This window comes from Nanorana parkeri, unplaced genomic scaffold, assembly GCF_000935625.1.
Source record: "Nanorana parkeri isolate BGI_ZX_2015 unplaced genomic scaffold, ASM93562v1 scaffold973, whole genome shotgun sequence".
NCBI classification, from domain to species: Eukaryota; Metazoa; Chordata; class Amphibia; order Anura; family Dicroglossidae; genus Nanorana; species Nanorana parkeri.
In genome coordinates, this window is record NW_017307241.1 from 62,780 (window position 1) to 83,819 (window position 21,040).

Consider the following 21,040-nt stretch of genomic DNA (forward strand, 5'->3'; position numbering starts at 1 on the left):
AATGAAGGAAGTAAAAAAGCAAACACTTAAAAGAAGAAATATGTGCCAAACCGCTCAGCCGCTGTAATAAGTGTTTATGACTGCCTGCACATACGGTAGATAGAGAAGGATACTCAAGCTTAAAAACACGGTATAAAGCCTTTTAAGAGCTGAACTGCTCCCATGTGAGCGGTGGAGAAGGGGGGATTTCTCTTCAATATGCCTCCCCCGGGCCGGCAGTGGTGGAGGTCTCTTTATATCAGCACATTTTATACCAGGAAAACCCCAATTTGTTGAGCTACACCACAGCTGGAGAAAGCATTCAAAGAATAATGTCTTCATCCTCTTCCCATATGTTCACATTACCTCATTTTGCACGTTGACATCACTTCCAGCTTCTAGCAGAATTCTAATGCAGTCAAAGTGACCTCCTTCTGTAGCCATATGCAAAGCTGTATTTCCCTCCTACAGGAACACATAATAATAAGATTTAGCTAAACATGCAGATCATTTTACAAAATCAAAAAGGTCCTGATCTTTACACAATAGTGATTGTACCATAACCATGGACCTGTCATCTAAACACAATGGAGGTTCTGAAGTGAACACAGACAGGTTTGTCCACTAACAGAAGTCTGCTAGCCATGTACTCATACCTCCTCTTCCTCCTTTAGCATTCCATGGCTCGGCTCTGTCAATAACCATTGTTTAACAGTATCTGAAACAAGGTATTATGGGACATTAATGTGTATTTCCACCTGCAGTCAAATTGGAGAAAAACCCTATATATAGTGTGGAAAATAATGATTTGATCCCCCTGCAGATTTTGTACATTTGCCCACTTACAAAGAAATGAAAGGTCTATAATTTTTATCATAGGTGTATTTTAAATGATGGAGCCAGAATATCAACCAAAAATCCAGAAAAAAACACATGATACAAATGTTATACATTGAGTTGCAGTTCAGTGAGTAAAATAAGTATTTGATCCCCTACCAACCAACAATAATTCTGGCTCCTCCCACAGACTGGCTATGTGGTACACAGATTAGTCCTCTCAATTTAAGAAGGTGCTCCTAACGACAACGCATTATATTTATAAAAGACACCTGTCCACAGAATCTCTTTCTTCCATTCAAACCTCACCACCATGGGCAAGACCAAAGAGCTGTCAAAGGACGTTAGGGACAAGCTTGTAGACCTGCACAAGGCTGAAATGGGCTACAAGACTATCAGCAAGAAGCTTGGTGAGAAGGATACAACTGTTGGAACGATTATTCGCAAATGGAAGGAATACAAAATAACCATCAATTGCCCTCGGTCTGGAGCTCCATGCAAGATTTTGCCTCATGGGGTAAGGATGATCATGAGAAAAGTGAGGGATCAGCCCAGGACTACACAGGAGGAGCTTGTGAATGTTCTCATGGCAGTTAGGGACCCCAGTCACCAAACAAACCATTGGTAACACAATACACCGCCATGGACTGAGATCCTGTGGTGCCCGCAAGTTCCCCCTCCTCAAGAAGGCACATGTACAGGTCTGTCTGAAGTTTGCCAATGAACATCTAAATGATTCAGAGAGGGATTGGGAGAAAGTTCTGCGGGTCAGATGAGACCAAAATTTAGCTTTTTGGCAAACGCTTGCCGTGTTTGGAGGAAGAAAAATGCTGACTATGACCCTAAGAACAGGATCCCGACAGTCAAGCACGGAGGTGGAAACATTATGCTTTGGGGCTGTTTCTCTGCTACAGGCCGACTTTGCCGCATTAAGGGGCCAATTGACAGGGCCATGTATTGTAAAATCTCGGATGAGAACCTCCTTCCCTCAGCCAGAACACTGAAGATGGGTCGTGGATGGGTCTTTCAGCATTACAATGACCCAAAACACAACGCCAAGACAACAAAGCAGTGGCTCAAAAATAAGCACATTAAGGTCATGGAGTGGCCTAGCCAGTCTCCAGACCATAATCTTATAGAAAATGTATGGAGGGAGCTGAACCTTCGAGTTGCCAAGTGACAGCCAAGAAACCTTAAGGATTTAGAGAAGATCTGTAAAGATGAGTGGACCAAAATCCCTCCTGAGATGTGTGCAAACCTGGGGTGTTATAGTTCGGTTATACCCTGTACAGCAGCCGAACGGCTCAGCCGAGCTGAAGGGATATGCTTCGGCCTGACTGAGCCGTAGTGACAGCCGAAGTGGGGAGAATGGCCTCCGAAAGGGCCGGCCGTACTCCAGGCAAATGACAGCTGGGCGGAGCCAGTCGTGATCTCACGGCTGGCTCCGCCAAGTTGTAATGACAGATCAGTGTCCCCATTGAGCTGGGGACGCTGATCGGTCATTAAACAATAACAATTGAGCAGGGCCGGCCATGACATCACGGCCAGCTCCACCCAGTTGTTATTCATTGGCTGGGACCTGCTGGAAGACTCTGGCAGCTGGCGGCCAATAGGAAACCGTCGGGCGGAGCTAGCTGTCACCGCAAGCTCTGGCCCAATTTTTTTTTCTCTATTAGTATTATTTTTTTAATTTTCATTAAAATATATATATTTTTAAAGTTTCCTATTTACCGTATTTTTCACTCCATAAGACGCACTTTCCGCCCCCCAAAAGGCGGGGGAAAATGTGTGTGTGTCTTATGAAGTGAATCCCTATCACCCGACGCCCGGGACCTGCAGTTTCGGGCGCCGGGCGAGTAGTTTTTTGTACATTTAGTCCTGCTCCGGAGAAGCAGAGCTAAATGTACAGTGGGAGCCCCTGCTGGCTTAATACAAGTGATCTAATGAGATCACTTGTATCAAACCGAGCAGCGGTGGCGATCATTTCCAGGGCCCCCCCGGCCGTGGTTTTCGAGGTCCCCCGCTCCTCTAGGGGACCCGTGACAACGGCATAGGAGCTCACCATAGAGCCCCTAACAGGCCGACTTTGCCGCATTAAGGGGCCAATTGACAGGGCCATGTATTGTAAAATCTCGGATGAGAACCTCCTTCCCTCAGCCAGAACACTGAAGATGGGATCCGCCCCCCAAAAGGCGGGGGAAAATGTGTGTGTGTCTTATGAAGTGAATCCCTATCACCCGACGCCCGGGACCTGCAGTTTCGGGCGCCGGGCGAGTAGTTTTTTGTACATTTAGTCCTGCTCCGGAGAAGCAGAGCTAAATGTACAGTGGGAGCCCCTGCTGGCTTAATACAAGTGATCTAATGAGATCACTTGTATCAAACCGAGCAGCGGTGGCGATCATTTCCAGGGCCCCCCCGGCCGTGGTTTTCGAGGTCCCCCGCTCCTCTAGGGGACCCGTGACAACGGCATAGGAGCTCACCATAGAGCCCCTAGAGCAGACGAAAAACGCCCGTTCTTCGTCTGCTCTGTGTGATCACTGAGACCGTGGCGCTGTAATCACAGTCTCAGCTGTCACTAACTACAGCTGCTGTCACAGAACCTCCCTGCATCCTATGGACGGGTGCGCCTCATGGAGCGCAAAATACGGTATTTACATTTTTAGAATAATTTTTCAACTCTTTTTTTTTTCATTCATTTGACTTATTTTTTATTCTGCTCGTACCTCGGAGGTACCGAGCAGCCGAGCCGAAAGCCGCTCGGTGGCATTCTGCTATTCATTCACTGCCGTTTGGCACCTATGAGAATAGGGGTGAACGGCAGAGAGTGAGCTGCCGGAGCTTCGGCTCAGTCGAAGTCCCTCTGCACTTCAGCTCAGAGCATGTTCGGCTGACCTAAGGCACTATTTTTTTTGTCTCGACCACACTGGAACGCATCAAAAACGCACTGCACTGTATACGCAGAAACACATCCAGATCTGGTCCCGACATGGTGTAAACAAGGCCTGAAATGGGTTTTATTGAGAAAAGTGTAATGGATATTGTATCAGTCACTGGCCACTAGTGTTCAAGTGGGTTCATACTATAGGTAATATAGTAAAGGGGTCTATATTAAACCTGCATTAAAAGCCACTGGGCACCAATATTAAAGGGAATTATTATTAGGTGCCAGTGAGAGAGGTAACTAATAGGCCAACAAGTTGCGGTTTAATAATATTATAGGGCCCTGTAATTTGTACTTATGCCCCTGCACATAGGCCGGTGCCTACTCACCTCCATAAACTTAACATAATATCCTCAACTATCGAACAACTTACCTGTGGTACGATATCTACTTAAAAGAACTTATTTCATAAGGTAATAAATGCAATAACACTGCACTATGCTTCAACAAAGGTGACTTTTACTGACTTACTTTAAATTGCAGCTCAAGTCTGTTGGACAGAAAGTGTGCAGTATTATTCTAGCTCATTAATCAATAAAATCTATCACTTTAGATGTAAACAGCAAAATCCATAAGAAACTAAAGGTGCAAGCTGCTGATGTACACTATGCTGTAGGTTTGTCTTTTGGTTTAGGCTACTCCTTCAGGTCAATGCTGTTTTAGGCAGATGCCTACATAACGCATTCAGTCTCATGGGCTTTCTTCTGCTTTGCTTTGTAGTTACCATAATCGTGCTTGCTTATGGGTGAATTTATATTTAGTCCTCTGATAAACAGATTAACAAGTGGCTCCAAGCAAGCTGATTTTACTTACCAGATTTTTGTCATTCAGCTCCACTCCAGTTTCTACAATTTTCTGCAAGACGTCCGTATGGCCATTCTTAGCAGCTAGATGGAGAGCTGTGTTGTTCTCCTGAAATATAGGATATAATAGAAGATGTTATAATGACTAACAAGGATGTGATCACCATTACAGAAAGTATTATATAGCAGTAGCTTAGAGGAGCAGCACAGTGGCCTAGTGGTTAGCACTTCTACATTGCAGTACTGGGGTCATTGGTTCAAATCTTCTTGCATGGGTTTCCTTCCACACTCGAAATACTCGCTGGTGGGTTTTTAGGTTACACTGTACATCGACCCTATTATGTGTATGTATGCATGTGAGATAGAGACCTTAGATTAGGGATGCATCGATATATCCGCCACCGAAGCATATCGGCCGCAAATGGCACTTTTTATCTAAATGCCGAAAGTGCCATTTTTCTGCCGTTATAGCGGCACATCCCTGCTTTCTTTCCTCCCCGCTGGGCGCTGCTCTGTGTCCCAGCGGGGAGGAGAGAAACTGTCACAGGTAGCCGAGCACTGCTGGGGGGAGAGCGCTTTTTGTAATTTCTGTAATGTGTATGCATATTTTGAAAATGGCTTGCTTTGTATTAGTACAATTTAGGAGAATAATGGGCAGACTCTAATTGGTTTATGAATTGGCATCTGAACGAGCACACCTGGGATTCCTAGTGCAAGGATCCGTCGTTGCAGAAGGAATCCCAGAACGCACACATAAAAGCCCCTTGTGAATGCAGCCTTGGTGTGTCATGTTCCTGACTATATACTGTGGCAGAGGTGTTTAAAAAAACAATTCATTTGGCAAATAAAACAATAAAGATATAAACTATGCAAATATGTTTTCCTGAAGTTCTGCTTTAAAGGAATGTCAACTACACATGGATTCTGATAAGCAAACCTTCTCTAAGCCCTCGTTCACACCTGACCGTTTTGTAGCGCGTTCTACGTTTGACGAACGCTCTACAAAACGGTCAAAAATATAAATTGCATTGTAGTCAATGGTCTCGTTCCCACCTTGCCGTATTTCCGCCCGTCCCTAACGCCCTACAAAACGGCCCACGCCTGAAAAGGTCCAGGTACTACTTTGGGCCGTTTTGTATGGCGTTTTCCATTGGGATACAGCCAAGTAGCCTTCGGAATCGCGCGACGGTCGCCGACTTTTTTACCGTGAATCGCAGTAAAAAAAACGCGCGACAGACGCGCATATGCAATACGCCTAGGTGTGAACGAGGGCTTACTGTCTCTAATACCCACATGTAGGACTTGGGGCACTGTAGAAAATATGAACATTTTGTTGCTCCCTGGATGATCATTTAAACACAATTTGCAGGCTGAAAGTGTAACTTATTAACTATGGAGAGAATCAGTAACTGCTGGTAAGACAGCTATAACCCTAGCTATGCACACACAGGCATCCTAGCACTTCTGTTTATGTGTTGTAAAGGGCAACTACAGTCAGAACATAAAACAGAAAATAAATGTGGTGCCTTTTTTTAAACTTTAATCCACTCTCTGTGTGTTAGCTTCCTTGTTCGCTCACTGTTGTATCAAACACCAAAAGAAAAAAAATATATACTTTAGCTTAGTAATTCTTAGATGTGGTGGCTGCGTTAGTTTTCTTTTTTTCATTTATTTTCAACCATTAACCAGTAAGTCTTATTTTTCAACCTCCTATATCAGACCAAGCTGTCTAGCAAAAGTGGCAGATTGAGGGTTGAGATAAACCATTTAATGTTGACAGGGGTACTTACAATGGTCGGTTTTTATTAAAGGAGAACTATGAGGTGAGTGCTTTTCACTCACCTCATAGTTCTAGTCGACCTGTGACAATGAGACTGTCACAGGTCGGCTCAGTAGATCGGGAGGTGAGCGAACATATATCGGCGTTCGCTCACCTCTCGATCCTGTCACGGCTCTCTGCCGTGACAGGGGAGGGGCTGGATTCTCCCCGCTCCGATCCGCCAGCGCTGACTGGCCGGACGGACAGGGGAGGGGGCGGGTACAGCTGGCTCTGCCTCTAGATAGGCAGAGCCAGCTGTCACTCACGCAGCTGGGCGGATCTCGACATCGATGTCGGGATCCGCTCCGGCTGCGGCGCCTCAGTATACAACAAGCTGTAGCTCGCAGTATACTGAGCTTAGGGTAACGGGAGGACGCTAGTTTGTGTCCTCCCGTTACCCTAAGGAGAACTTAGGAGGCTCTGTTGCTCCTCCATAGAGTGGAGCCATCCTAACACAAGAAGTGTGTTAATGGCCGGATCTCCAGGTGAAAATAAAGGAAAAAAAGCCTAAAAAACAATTATGCAGCCACCACATTTACGTATTCGTAAGCTGCCATATATTACATTTTTGTTTTTGAGTTTCGATATTTAAGGGGAGAGCACTGGCGGTACCTTATCCTTCAGGCTGTGATGACACCCAGATCCAATGAGGAATTCCACCACCTCCATCTGGCCTTGTTCAGCTCCTAGGTGAAATGCCGTTCTTCCAAACTATAAAGCAAAAATCCAAAAATTATGTCATTTTAGCACTATTCCACCACCTGCTTAATAAAGGTCAGCAAACTAAAATAAAATGTATTAGAACCATAGTTGGAGTCTGGTAGGCTTAGTAAGCTGCTGGTTTGTAGTACCTCCTGGAGAGTGCAACACCAAGATCTCCCCACCACAGCTTCTGGCTGCAATACCCCCCTCCTCAAAGTCTCACTTCTCCTGCCACATTATCCATGGTATAAGATAAATTCAAAATCTGTACGTGCATAGCAAATTTACTTAGTCTTCATGTATCACTTTTTGATAAAGTTACACTTTAAAGAGGATCAGAACTTTAGAAGCTGTACCCAAATGCAAAGGGCAAGTCATCAGAATTTCTTGTGGTCTCTGCAGTTGATCTTTTCCCCATTGGTGGCTCTTCATGCCTTGTTCCACAATGTGCCTGTGTGTGGAACAAGGCAGACATCATGGAAGAGGAAGGGCTTTGCTTCCTCTTATCAGAGCTGCCCCCCTGATGTCTGGTAGTCAGTCAGAGGCAGAAGTGCCTTAGGTCTCACACTACAGATACTGTATATAGCTATAAGGCTGTAGACAGAGAAGTGTCTGGGTGCAGGAGGTGCTTTGCTATTTTCCTAGTAAGAATCCCAATCCCATTTTTTATTGTGAAAATGATATTTTCTCAAAATATTATTGAGATACGCCTTATATATAGTCTTCTGTTTTCAGTTAGGTCATACGTGACCCAGCTTGCCATAGGCATCAAATAGCTTTACAACTTCCTTGATCTCTTTATGAATGGTCATGCCAGACAAAGACATTAGAAGTTACCCTGATTGTAATCTGATATTCTTCCCCTATGTACATATACTATACATTTACAAACTATATAAAGAAACAAGAAGAACAGGAAGTTCACACAGGTGTTAGATGCAGAAGCGGCTCAGCCCATGAGTCAACCCTCTGCCAGCAAGAAAATCACCTGAAATCAATAAAATTGCTTGTATCTATTGTTGTCTATTAAAAAGACAATGATGGAAAATTACAACTCGTGGTGCATGAACAATTGATGAAATATAACTGCTTAGGAACATACTGCAATACCAACAGAAGATATAACTAACAGGTTATCTCTAGGTCACACAAATTGGGTTGCTCTAATGCTATCACACACCACCATGAGCTCCAAATGGCACAACACTACTGAGGGCATTTACAATGGTGCACAATCTTATCAAATAGAGAAGCTATATGCATTATAATATCATAAGCAGAGTATTCAGGGCCGCACACCACTTCCATGAGGTTAAGTACAACTTCATTATTCCAGTACACTCTACCCAGGCTAACACTCTCTAACATGTTTTGCCCCCCCCTCCCCCCCGCTGGGTATTAATTGTAGAACAATCGAAGGGCAGTAAAACGCGTTAAAGAGAGGCAGCGTGGTGGCGTGTCCATACATTCGCTGGAATAATAAAGGACAAATGCTGTTGCTTTGCAGTACCTGAAATTCCAGTTTAGATTCATCAACAGAGCATGAACCTGTGAAGTCAATGTATTGAGTTAGTGCTGACAATGATCAGCCTCCACACCTGAGCACATAACTTAGCATTAAAGGATAAATGCAGCTTCATTTAATGAAATATCATACCCTCTTCCCACCAATATCTTCATTATACATATAGACCCTGAATGTAGGCAAACAGCACTTAGTTTCCACCACCCTGGATTTCTTAAGGTTGGGAAGTGTTTATCCTCATGCAGCACTGGGTCTTCTTGCGTGCCCGGACACAAAGAACAATGGTCTTTGAAGTTCCAAGCTGGAGCCAGGCACTGCCCTTACTTCTCAATCTCTTTAATATATGAAGCAAAAAGGGCATTGTTTCATATACTCATAGTATTACAAGAAGGGCAGTAAACTATATAGACCGAACATTGCTTTATACCGACTTTTCACCCTTGTGATCTTTAACTGAAACTAAAATGTAGAGTCTCAAGCATCTCGCTCATTTTTTTGCAATTAGATAACTTTTATTTGAAAAGAAACAAAACGTTTCCATTTTTTCATACTTCATTTTTCTGTGACTGAAACAACAGCAAACTAACAGGAATAAAATGGTAGAAGAAAAAGAAAAGACAAATGCAATCCTCATTTGACATGTATAGATATACACCTTGACAAGATATAATGCGGCATCTGACACATTCAGCCAGCAGCTGCATGAGCACCGCAGGAGGACAGGACACAGCCGATCGTGATCTACCAGTGTTCGCTTTGCGATCGACTGGTAGATAGCGAAGACCTAATGGGCACCCCTATCATAAATTATCTCAACAAATTTTCCACCATACAGAAACAGAAGGCAGTGTGGCTTTCACATAATTTGCAAAAGTTGTGCAACTAAAATCTCTGTTTTTAATGCATATTGTTAGACAGCGTAATTTGTTTTGTTGCGGGCTAGCTGGTAAGTGTGCTGGGAAACATTTATGATTTGTATTGGTGTAAGCCCTTCCATGTGCACCTTGCTATAACGGCTAGTTATAAATTGTGCAGTTGCCATTTATTTTTAGATAAAGCGTGCGGGTGCCAAAGTGGGGGATTCCAACCATCTAGCCTATATCTTAGATAATGTATCCAGGCATCCCCTCTTGCTATGTAAGCTTTTCTGAGAGAGTTAATGATGTCACGCTATTTGATAAATGACGGTGGAGTACGCAACATCCACCTCTGTGCTATTATTTTACGAGCCACAAAAAGTAGCCTAGTGCTGTATTTATAAGTAAGTCTGTACAAATCTCTCTTGCAGAAGAACTGCTCCAAATGCCCAACATTTCTATCAATGCCTCCAAGGCACAGAGTAGTACCTAGCACAAGACACTGAGAAAGCTCAGGAGGACTCACTTGACATCCCAGGCCATAATATCAGCTTTGACCTCTGGTAAGAAACACAAGACTCTCCAACCTTCCTGTCACAGTCACATTAATCAGGGAACACTAACACAGAGCATCATTCGCAGGAGCTCACCATGCAGACTCTTCCCGCTGCCTTCCTCTCACGCCCCAGCCCTGCTGTGCAGGGACTGCAAGAGGTTGATACCAGGTCAAATTCAGGTACTTACACTGTCTGTGTTTAAAAATACATTTAATGATATATTAATGATTACAGAGCTATATTGCTTTGTGTCTTTTATATCTGCCTAGAGTTCAGCTTTCAATTCCCTCAATGTATGTACAGAGTTGATAGTTGAGAGTCTCCAGATACACATTCGGTCAATGTGAGTTTAAAAAAGTAGCACGACAGACATTGACAGAACCAAGGACTGGCTTTCAGAAAAATAAAAAGGTTTCGAGGGGAGATAGTTAAAGCAGTTAAATAGGTAAATTTTGACTGTAGTATATCAGCACACGTCATAAAGCAGGGCTGATCCCAGGAGCCAGGTCGCCAATTCTCCTTACAAATCATCTGGCGCCTAACATTTGAGGCTCTCTCTAGTTGTTAATGGAGCTGGCTCCTAAAAAATCCTGTTGGATGGGACAGACTGGCTCCTCAACTCCATAACAATTTGTCCACCCCTGTCATAAATGTAACAAACTGCATTCATGCTCCTTATAAGATGTTCCAAAGATGACAAAGGAAGGAAAATTCAACGTATCATAGGGATCTTATTTAACTATCATTGAGATTTAAAGGAGAACTATGAGATGAGTGATTTCCACTCACCTCATAGTTCTAGCCGACCTGTGACAATGAGACTGTCACAGGTCGGCTCAGTAGATCGGGAGGTGAGCGAACACATACCAGGTTCGCTCACCTCTCGATCCTGTCACGGCTCTCTGCCGTGATAGGGGGAGGGGCTGGATTCCTCTCTCCGATCTGCCAGCGCTGACTGGCGGAACGGACGGGGAGGGGGCGGGTACAGCTGGCTCTGCCTCTAGATAGGCAGAGCCAGCTGTCACTCACGCAGCTGGGCGGATCCCGTCATCTACGTCGGGATCCGCTCCGGCTGCGGCGTCTCAGTATACCGCGAGCTGTAGCTCGCGGTATACTGAGCTTAGGGTAACGGGAGGACGCTAGTTTGTGTTCTCCCGTTACCCTAAGGAGAACTATGGGGAAAAACACTGACCCCATAGTTCTCCTTTAATGTCATAGAAAATTTAATGGGATACAGGAAACAGGAGCAAGCTGTTAAACTTGAGAATGCATTTTTACCCTTTACAACTTCTGGCTACTACCGGTATGTACAGTCATTGTTGATAACATTCCACTGAAAGAATTACATTTCTGTGAAAATGGTTTAACTGTCAACTCCTCCTTGACAGCCGCATTCCACAGACAGCTGAAACCATCCCTATTGTACAAATGAATAAGAGCACTCTTAAGAAAATGATCATATTTCTGCCCGTTATCTATACAAGTTAAATATTTACCATCTCGTGCATGCTGGTTTCTATGTACTCAATTATGTTATGTTTATAACAAAACAAAGGGAAGGAGCCACAAAAACTCCCCACAAGAACAACTGACCTGCACCATCACTCTAGGAAAACCACAAAATAAGGTCCCCAGGAACCCTTCAATTTATCCTAAATTGCCTTAATGACTTTATGTCTGCTTGTGTTCCCATTGGGTAGATTTTTCTACACTTCCTGTTCAAGAGACAAAGCAGGAAGTAAATTGAAACCTTGCTAAAGGGAGGGAAAAATGAGGGACAGATGTCATAGTAACAAGTGTCAAAATTGGGAGGGTTCTCCTCCAGACATTTTGTCATTTATTTTTAAAGCACACCTCAATACAAAAACAAAAATGTAATATTTTGCAGCTTACCAGTCCTTAGATGTGGTGGTTGCATTTGTTTTCACTTTTAAGGCTTTTTAGACATTTTCAGCAAGTGCAGAAAAATCCTGTTGCTCTTGCCAGAAATGCTGTCACTTGTCACTTCACGTGTAATGCAGGGCTCTGGACCCTGCATTGTACTTGATGACATCAGTGGGCCTCTGTCTGCCAGAACATAGTTAGGGGTAAGGAGGATGTAGGTGCAGGTCTTGAAGCCTAGAGGGAGCCTGTCGGATTGGGGATCACGGAAGTAGAAGTCCTATACCCAGTACCCTAGACCTAAATGAGCATGTTATGCTTGCAGTGCTCCAGCAGCCACAATGCAAGGATAGATTATTTTTTTTCTGGAGATAGGATTTAACATGGGAAAAGTTATAAGGAAGTTGTAGCAGAAAACTGATGCCCATGGCACCAATGACAGTACATCCTATAGCAGACTGTAGAAGGATAACTAAGGACCACCCAACGCATGTCTCATTGACGATAGGTGGTATGTAGACCACATTTTGAAAAAAGCTGGTCTACAGATCATTAACTGCAGGCACTACCTACTCATTCCTGATATAATCATAACACTCCAGAAAAACTGCATACCTTCCTGAGCCAACTCCTTAAAGGTTGAGTTCATGAAAAAATATATTTTAGTTTTCGATAGAAGCTGGAGAGTTAAATCACCCATTGTCCGTATACTCCTCTGATTGACACCAGCAATGAGATTCCTCTAAGTTCTAACGTCATCCCATCAGTCAAAGTCATTATGAGGGAGTCTCATTTCACTTTGGATTTTGAATATATAGTTTTATGTTAGAAAATATTCACCCAGTGCTTCTTTCTTCTACTTTCTTCACAGTCACACACTTACTGTATGTAATGGAATATTCAAGAACTATTTTCATTTCAAGAATATTTGCAAAAAATGCAAAAAAGCTATTTATTTTAACTCTGCAGAAGTAGAAATGCTATATGGTGGATGACCTGAACATTATTATTCCCAGAGAACATACACTGAGTGGCCAGATTATTATGACCACCCCATCAGTACTTTGTTGGGCCACGAGATGACTCCACCAGATGACTTCGTTGGGACCGCCTCGTGACTCCACGAGATGTTAAAAGGTGATGCGAGGAATCTGACACTGCACTGTTGCCCTTCTGTTGTCTTGTACCAGTCTTGCCCCTCTCCGTTCTGCCCTAACATTGACTAGTCGCTGTTGGGCCACCATTCGCACGTTCAGACCCAGATTTTCGGCTGACAGTCCAGCCTTTAAACACTTTAACAACAGCTGCTCTTGAACATTTAACAAATTCTGCTATTTTGCTGATACTCGCTCCATGGCTCCGCGCCAACAATCACCCCACGTTCAAAGGCTGTTAAATCGCGTTGTTTACCCATATCTTCAGAAAATCACTTCTACTGTCGTGACAACAACCTGCTTCCCTATTTATAATGGTCTGGCCCTCTAGCAACTTCAGCGTGAAATTATAGCTAATGATAGCTAATTTGCCTACAAACATCAGGTGGTCATAATAAACTGGCCTCTCAGTGTATATGCAAAGCAATAGAAGAGGGACCAAATTATATCTGTTGAGAGAAACAAAGAGCAACAATCCCTATAAAAATAACATAAAATTCTAGAAATGGTCAGACCTATGACATTTGGGGGAATTTAAAAGGAGAAAAAAAGTTTATTGTTGTAATTTGCTTTTTGCATCCATATTTAACACTCTACCTGTATATCTACAATGCATTATATAGTATCAAATACAACTGACATTAAAAATAATCTGCAATGTTATAAAATGGAGGTTACTTTCTTCTTAAAAATGCTTGCTGTTTCCGGCTTCAATAGTTTCCTAATTTAGATAAAATAATCTGCGCTCTTGGAAAGATAAGGCTAAAAAGTTAAAATACTAATCCTAAAGCTGCTATGAATTGGTAAAATATGATGTGCAAGTGATAACACAGCGCTAAAGGTGGATTCCGTAAGAAAGTAGGTGTAAAATATAAATTAATATATTGCCTTGTTCTGAAGGTATATATATATATCCACCGAACTGGGGGACTAGTTACCTCCTCAAGGTGTATATATGTGTATATACATATAAGTGAATAACGTCCCAATGAAAAAATATCAAAAACAACTATGTATAAATCAAGTGATAACAAAGTGTCTAAACCTCATTTGTGTTGATAAATCTGAGCATAAACTTCTACGTGGATACAATGCAACACAATGTGAAAAAAATGTTAACAATAAAATTATCTCATAAGTGAATGGTAAAGAAGTGACAAATCCTCAAACCTTTGTGTCAAACCGTTAATAAAATAAAATTTACGAAAAACTTTTGCACTTTATCTGTACAACAGTTTTTCGTTAATTTTATTTTATTAACGGTTTGACACAAAGGTTTGAGGATTTGTCACTTCTTTACCATTCACTTATGAGATAATTTTATTGTTAACATTTTTTTCACATTGTGTTGCATTGTATCCACGTAGAAGTTTATGCTCAGATTTATCAACACAAATGAGGTTTAGACACTTTGTTATCACTTGATTTATACATAGTTGTTTTTGATATTTTTTCATTGGGACGTTATTCACTTATATGTATATACACATATATACACCTTGAGGAGGTAACTAGTCCCCCAGTTCGGTGGATATATATATATATACCTTCAGAACAAGGCAATATATTAATTTATATTTTACACCTACTTTCTTACGGAATCCACCTTTAGCGCTGTGTTATCACTTGCACAATAGTTTCCTAATCACTGACCAGAAACAAGCATACAGCTTGTAATGTCCCAGTAATGTTAGAACTGATCTGTCTATTTGTCCCGGATCTGTGACTGAAAGTACTGAAGCTAGGTCTGCGATTGAAAAAAGAAGCCTACAACATCAGCTTCTGTGCTTTTTCTCACTAAGGTTTTCTTTTACATGTAAACGTCTTCTGCTTCTGGGACTGCAAGTGAGTCAACTATACTGAATCAGATATTTAGTTCACTAGCAGTTACTAGTCATTACACAGATATCAGAGTTACCTCTCCAGTGACCTATTCCAAATCCTATGACGTCTTCATACTCATTTATGTCTATGACACTGAATCATATTCAGCTAGATAACCCAGGCCGGTAGTTTAAGGATTAACCAACATGGTTTCTCACAGGATGTCCTGGTATGCTAAAAAGATCTATGGATAGTCTGAGAATTGCTGCACAACAGTTAATGTGCTATCTAAAGCCTTTATGTGCTATTTACTGCACATTATGTCAGTGCTAAACAATTACCATGTACATGTAAGGATGTCTCATTTACCTTGTCCACCTTATCTACTTTGATGTTCTCCAGATCCTCCATGATGAACTCTAGGACCTTGATGTGACCTCTCTGTGCTGCACAGTGGAGCAGGTTGAGTCCATTCTGAAAATTTAACACAAAATTGCATTAACATGAACTGCTTTATAACAAATGCCTGAAAGTCAATATACTGTATGAGGTTATAGGAGGTACATGGTAGATATATTAACTGAGCAGAGCTGTGTCACATTGGTTCAAAAGTAGAACCCATGAGAGCTTTTTTCAGTGACATCAGTTAGGAAACTTGAACAGGACCAGTCAGGAATGAGTATTTATAAGTATCTAATTCTTCACCTCTCTGGGATAAGTGTGTGTTATTTAAGTATAATCTCTTCTTGTTAGCCCAGTATCAGGCTGTAGGCCCCATAGATGCTGACCTGTTTCCTTCCTAAACTCATGGCTGATTAACTGACACACTGCTGGACAAGGTATAATTGTCAATGAATTAAGCTTTGGGTTTACTGTCATGCAATTCTTACAGCACAGATGTTATAAGGCAGTTTTACGAGTGTCTGTTGTCAGCCTTGAGCCCAGGCAGGAGTTCAGACAAACCTACTAATTAGTATTAGTATTATTAGAATACAATAGTAAAGATTCAGATTACCACAAATGCCCCTTGGTAACTGGTTCACCTCAAGTGTTCAGGTGGCACATGCGTGGCCCATTAGTGACATCACAAACATAAGCATATGTGTAGTCAATGAGTAGGGTATGTGACTGACATAAAAGCATATTACAAAGATATTAAGGAGTCCCAAGAACAAATAATGAATGAGACTGGGAGCCAAAAGCTTTTACAAACCTTTTCACAGAACTCCTTATATCATCACTGATTGGAATCAGTCACATGTGTCCTAATAATTGATGACTAGTTTACATTTAGAAATCTATAGCTGTTGTAAAAAGCTGTAATAGTAATATAATATATTTATATATAATTGATATGCTCTTCCCCTGGGGACTTAAAGCACTGATCATCAGATTGGTGTTGGGATCTGTGAAGAGAAGGATTTGTCAGGCGTTGCTGTAATCCTTGATGAATAGACGAATCTTCAGTCTGTTTTTAAAAACATCCAGAGATGGTCCTTCCTGGACAATGGATTGCAGTAAGTTCAGTATTGTGGGTGCTGCATGATAGAATTCATGAGATCCAATAGATTATTAGACTAGTCTGAGCTCAAATAATATTTCTTTGTCTGAGGAATGATGGAAGGATGTAAGATTATAGGAAACCAGAATTTCTTTCAGATAGACGCTGCTCAAGTTATTTAGGCATCTATAACTAAGCCAATTTTAAAGGATATCCTCCATTTACTGTACTTGGAAGCCAGTATAGGGAATGCAGAATTGGGGTGATGGGTGACTAGCCTGACTGCTGCTTTCTGTACCAGCTGCAATCAATATAATTCGTTCTCAGACACAATAGTATAGGAAGTTGCAGTAATCTGGATGATACAAAAGCATGGAATCATTTTGGCATATCCTCTGCTGATGTCAGATGTTTGATTCTTGCAATATTCCTGAGATGGTGGAAAGACCTGATGGAAGCAGATACCTGCTCCTAAATTGATAGGTTAGTGTCCGGGATCAAACCCAGGCTGTGGGCCTGAGAACATAAGATTTGTACAAAACAACTGGACATATTTAGACGCGTTTTCTACCACTTTAATGTTAGCCTCTGCCCTCCGTTTACAAGCATGTCTGTCTTGTCTGGGTTCAGTTTCAGCCAGTTACAGTTCAACCATTCTTGTATGTCAGTAAGACACCTTGGTCACAGGGTCACCGCTGTCTGGTATAAAAGACGGGCAGATACAATAGAGAGCATTGCCTTAAGCAGATTGCTTTGTTTTATGAGTCTTTTGGAATGTCGTATGTTTTCCGTTATTTGCCACTTGTTAACAATATGAGAACACATGATTGACTTCTGGGCATACAGGATACACATGAACTTAAATTGTCAAGCCTCACCTTATTTTCACAGCTGATTTTGGCTCCGGCATTGACCAGGATCTGGAGAATTTTCAGGTGTCCAAACCATGCCCCCAGCAGAAGCGCATTCATTCCAAACTAGAGGTTCAGAAAATGGGCACAAACAAATGTTTATATAGTGATGGCAATGCTTATATTTATAATTGCAATAATATATTTTATAATTGCTTATACAATGCAATATACTGTATTTGTGAGAAAGGTAGTGAACATATACTACCAGGGTTATTCACTAAATGGTGAAGAGTTTGGAGAAGGCAGGGAAGTGAACAATCTAGGCCAAAATAGTGAGTACATTAAAGGATATCTATGGTAAAAAAAGTGAAATAAATCTGTTCTATCCAAGTTCTATCCAAATCATAATACTCATAATAACCAGATCCACCTTGAAGTTTGTAAAATTACTGATTGTAGATGCCGATAGGATGTACTTCCTCAATGCACTGACACAATGTTACTCAGCCCTGTGTATATGCACTTCCTTGTGTCAACCATCTGAACTACAACTCAGTGTCTGAACTTCCCACAATGCAACCTTATTGCTTGCTGGAAGTGATGCATCATGGGATATGTAGTCTTGAGAAATCCAGATTACATCAAGCAGCAGGGAAAGGGATGCAAAGCACACATGGAATCCAGGAAGTTGGTGAAAGTGATGAGCAGACAGAAGGCAGCACTCACCACATAAAAGGGATTTTTCAAGTAAGCTTTGATTGCATTATCAAAAACAACTCTAGTATGTATTCCTATTACAATGCTGGGACTTTAGATATCCTTTAATGCTCTAACATTCTAGGGGTGAGTATAAAGGGTAATTGTGTGTTAGGGGTCACCTGACAAACCAGACACATACACAGTCTTCTTCGTCCACAGGCAAATCATATTCCAGCAGCAGTTTGACAGCTTGCTCTTGTCCAGCTCCAGCTGCCCAGTGTAAGGCTGTCCTGTCTACCTGAAACGCAAGTAAAGAAAGAAAAACAAGACCATGATCCAGTGTCTGTATGGTCAGTAACCTGGGGCAAGAAGGTACAATCATTACTATTGGCATGATCCTGACGCAGGCGGGCATGTCTTTATGTTTGCTCTGTGTGTTTGTAATGTGCAGGTCGGATCTGCCCTACCCTACTTATTCCATACACATTGCTGTTGGTATTTCTGAGCACTTTTCCAGCAGCCGTATTATTCTGCAAATACAGGAATGACAGACATAACTAGATCACCCTGAGACTGATCTGTTCTATTTTCCTGTCAAAATATTAAAGGCACCGCTAGACTTTAGAGCTGGATCTGACAATTCAGTTAAATGCAATACGACTATACCTCATAAATGTCTAATTTACAAAATAAGGTCTATTGGTGTATAAGAAATTGTACGTACATGGGCAGAAAACTGGTTACCTGAACGTGTCCAGAGAGTAGTGATCAATGACTCATTCTCTAAATGGTTCAAGATTGTGAGTAGTGTGCCCTAGGACTCTGTCATGTGACCAATGCTGTTTAATTTGAGATTGGAATTAAGAGTTACATTTCAGTGTTTGCTGATGATACCATATTATGGAAGGAAATAACTTTGGCACAAGATATACAGTATTATCGTTAAAGGAAGACCTAGATAAAATAGTGGGGGTGGGCAGCTACATGGTAGATGAGGTTCAATACTGGAAAATGTCAAGTTGTGCACTTAAAAATATACATGCAACATACTCTTCAACTCTGCAACTTTTTGTTTTAGCAGCATTGTTTCCATCTGCCAAAGACAACCATTAGTGCCAGTTTATGGGCTTATTATTTACAGCACTTCTGTGGCTAATGTATCTAGTACACAGTAATACAGGTGTTATCGGAATATAAGGAACTATTCATAATATACTAGTGCTCAATTCATCTGCAAGTGAGAGTACGCTCCTGATGGTTTATGTTATATAAATTCTTAAAGGGGAACTTCACCCACCAATTTATTGTCTCCCAAGATAGTCACCTTTAAGGTATGCCAACTGTCAAGGTTGCCAGTGTGCTTATTTCAGCTCTCAACCCAACTTTCAAGCCAAATGGCTACTGTCATAGCCGATTGCATGTGGGGCACCATGGTAACTGCAATCCAATAGAGCAGTGTTTTTCAACCTTTTTTGTGCAAAGGCACACTTTTTTCATGAAAAAAATCACGAGGCACACCACCATTAGAAAATGTTAAAAAATTTTACCTCTGTGCCTATATTGAAATAGAGGCTACGATGGCACCTTCCTTAGGTATTAAAGATAGGAGGGTGTAATTCTGCTTTAAGAACATTTGACCAGAAGAGAAAGATACCCAGAGAACATTCATGTTGGCCCCATTCTCACATCAGCTGGTCAACTTGCACAGGACAAATGTACATGCAGTTTCACTGGATGAAAAGCTATGCAAATATTTTATAAATAGACCCCTTGGAAATGTCTACTCTACATCCATTGCCACCTTGAGCACTGAGAACCCATATCCGTATTAAGCCAATGCAAAGAGAAGAGCTTAAAGCAGTGGTCCCCAACCTTATCTATGGCCTACACCCCTAGGAAATGTTTGACTAAAGTTCGCACCCCCCATCTCCCCTGCACCCCTCAGTCCTTTACATTATATATGGAGAAGTCAGAGGCAATGAGGGAGGTGTTTGATTGGCTGGACACAGAGGGGATCAGTACAGTATTGGCCGAGTAAATTCAAGTGACAGAGGGAGGCATGGTGTGTGTGAGCAGAGGTGACGGACAAGCTGGAAGGCTCCAAGGGGTGAAATACTTAACAAACTCTCACGTTTGTGAATTAATGAGTGAAACAATATACAATGATTATGTCACTTGTTGCGTTATAATCATTTTAAAAGCAATTCTCCGAAAATCAGTTGCTTACTTTACTTGTATGTTAATTCTGTTATTCCCTCCTTTTGATTAAATAAACAACGAGACTACTATCTACGCAACACAACCACCTACTACCACTGCTCAAGGCACACTGGCAGCAGTGACTCATCACTAAGTCCCCATTCACACCTAGGCATTCCGTGAACCTGCGCACAAAATGCACGCTTTGATGCACAATTACGGAATGTGTCAAAAACGTGCAGCACGTTTGTTAATGGCACCCTAAATGCAGCTGGAAAAACGCAGGATGCGTGTCGCAGAATTTTCTACATGAGCTACTATCCCTCATTTGTCCTGCGCCCGTGACAACAAACGCACATGAACACGCACAAACGTGACGCGCATTCCTGGTACACTTAGGTGTGAATGGGGGCTAAAGGATACAAGCCATTCTTTGTCACATCCCCTGAAATTCCATCTCACACCCCAAAGGGAACCCCTGGTTTAAAGAAACTAATGCCAAAACTTTCTTTTTCCAGTTTGGGATAAAACTGGGAAGTGCTTAAACGCCAGGTCTGGTCAGGTTTTCATTGTTGTCTGTGTCCCCGCTGGGGACATTCACTTTCTCTGTTTGCCCTGGTGACCACTGTCACCGAGACAGAAAGCGGTGGGAAAATGAAAATGTTAAAGCTGACCCAGGAATAAGAGTCGAGGGGAAATCTTCTAACTGGGACACCAGTTCCAGTGACAACTGTGTAAGTGGTGATTTCACCTCAATTCCCATTGCAGCTCTGGGACAGCATGTAAAGGGAAATCTCCCCAAATGAAACATGCAGCAAGGAAAACAAAAAAATCTGATTGGATTTTAACCAACCATTCCCTACTCTATAGTACCATTTTTGGTGTTAAATGTATGTTGAGTACAAATC

The 21,040-nt window shown here is 41.9% G+C and overlaps 1 protein-coding gene across 5 annotated transcripts in view; it reads right to left on the reverse strand.

The window, feature by feature from the left end:
• ANKDD1A (ankyrin repeat and death domain containing 1A) overlaps positions 1-21,040 on the reverse strand; it is a 57,815-nt gene that overhangs the window by 19,106 nt on the left and 17,669 nt on the right. For 2 of the 5 annotated variants that reach the window (XM_018566768.1, XM_018566769.1), the window contains 6 exons: positions 18,133-18,231; positions 17,259-17,357; positions 15,249-15,353; positions 6,992-7,090; positions 4,571-4,669; positions 346-444 (listed from right to left, as the gene is read on the reverse strand). In XM_018566768.1, coding sequence (XP_018422270.1) covers positions 346-444; positions 4,571-4,669; positions 6,992-7,090; positions 15,249-15,353; positions 17,259-17,357; positions 18,133-18,231 — 600 coding nt within the window. Of the gene's footprint in view, positions 1-345; positions 445-4,570; positions 4,670-6,991; positions 7,091-15,248; positions 15,354-17,258; positions 17,358-18,112; positions 18,232-21,040 lie in introns of all 5 variants that reach the window. The other 3 variants (XM_018566771.1, XM_018566772.1, XM_018566770.1) reach the window with 3 other exon arrangements.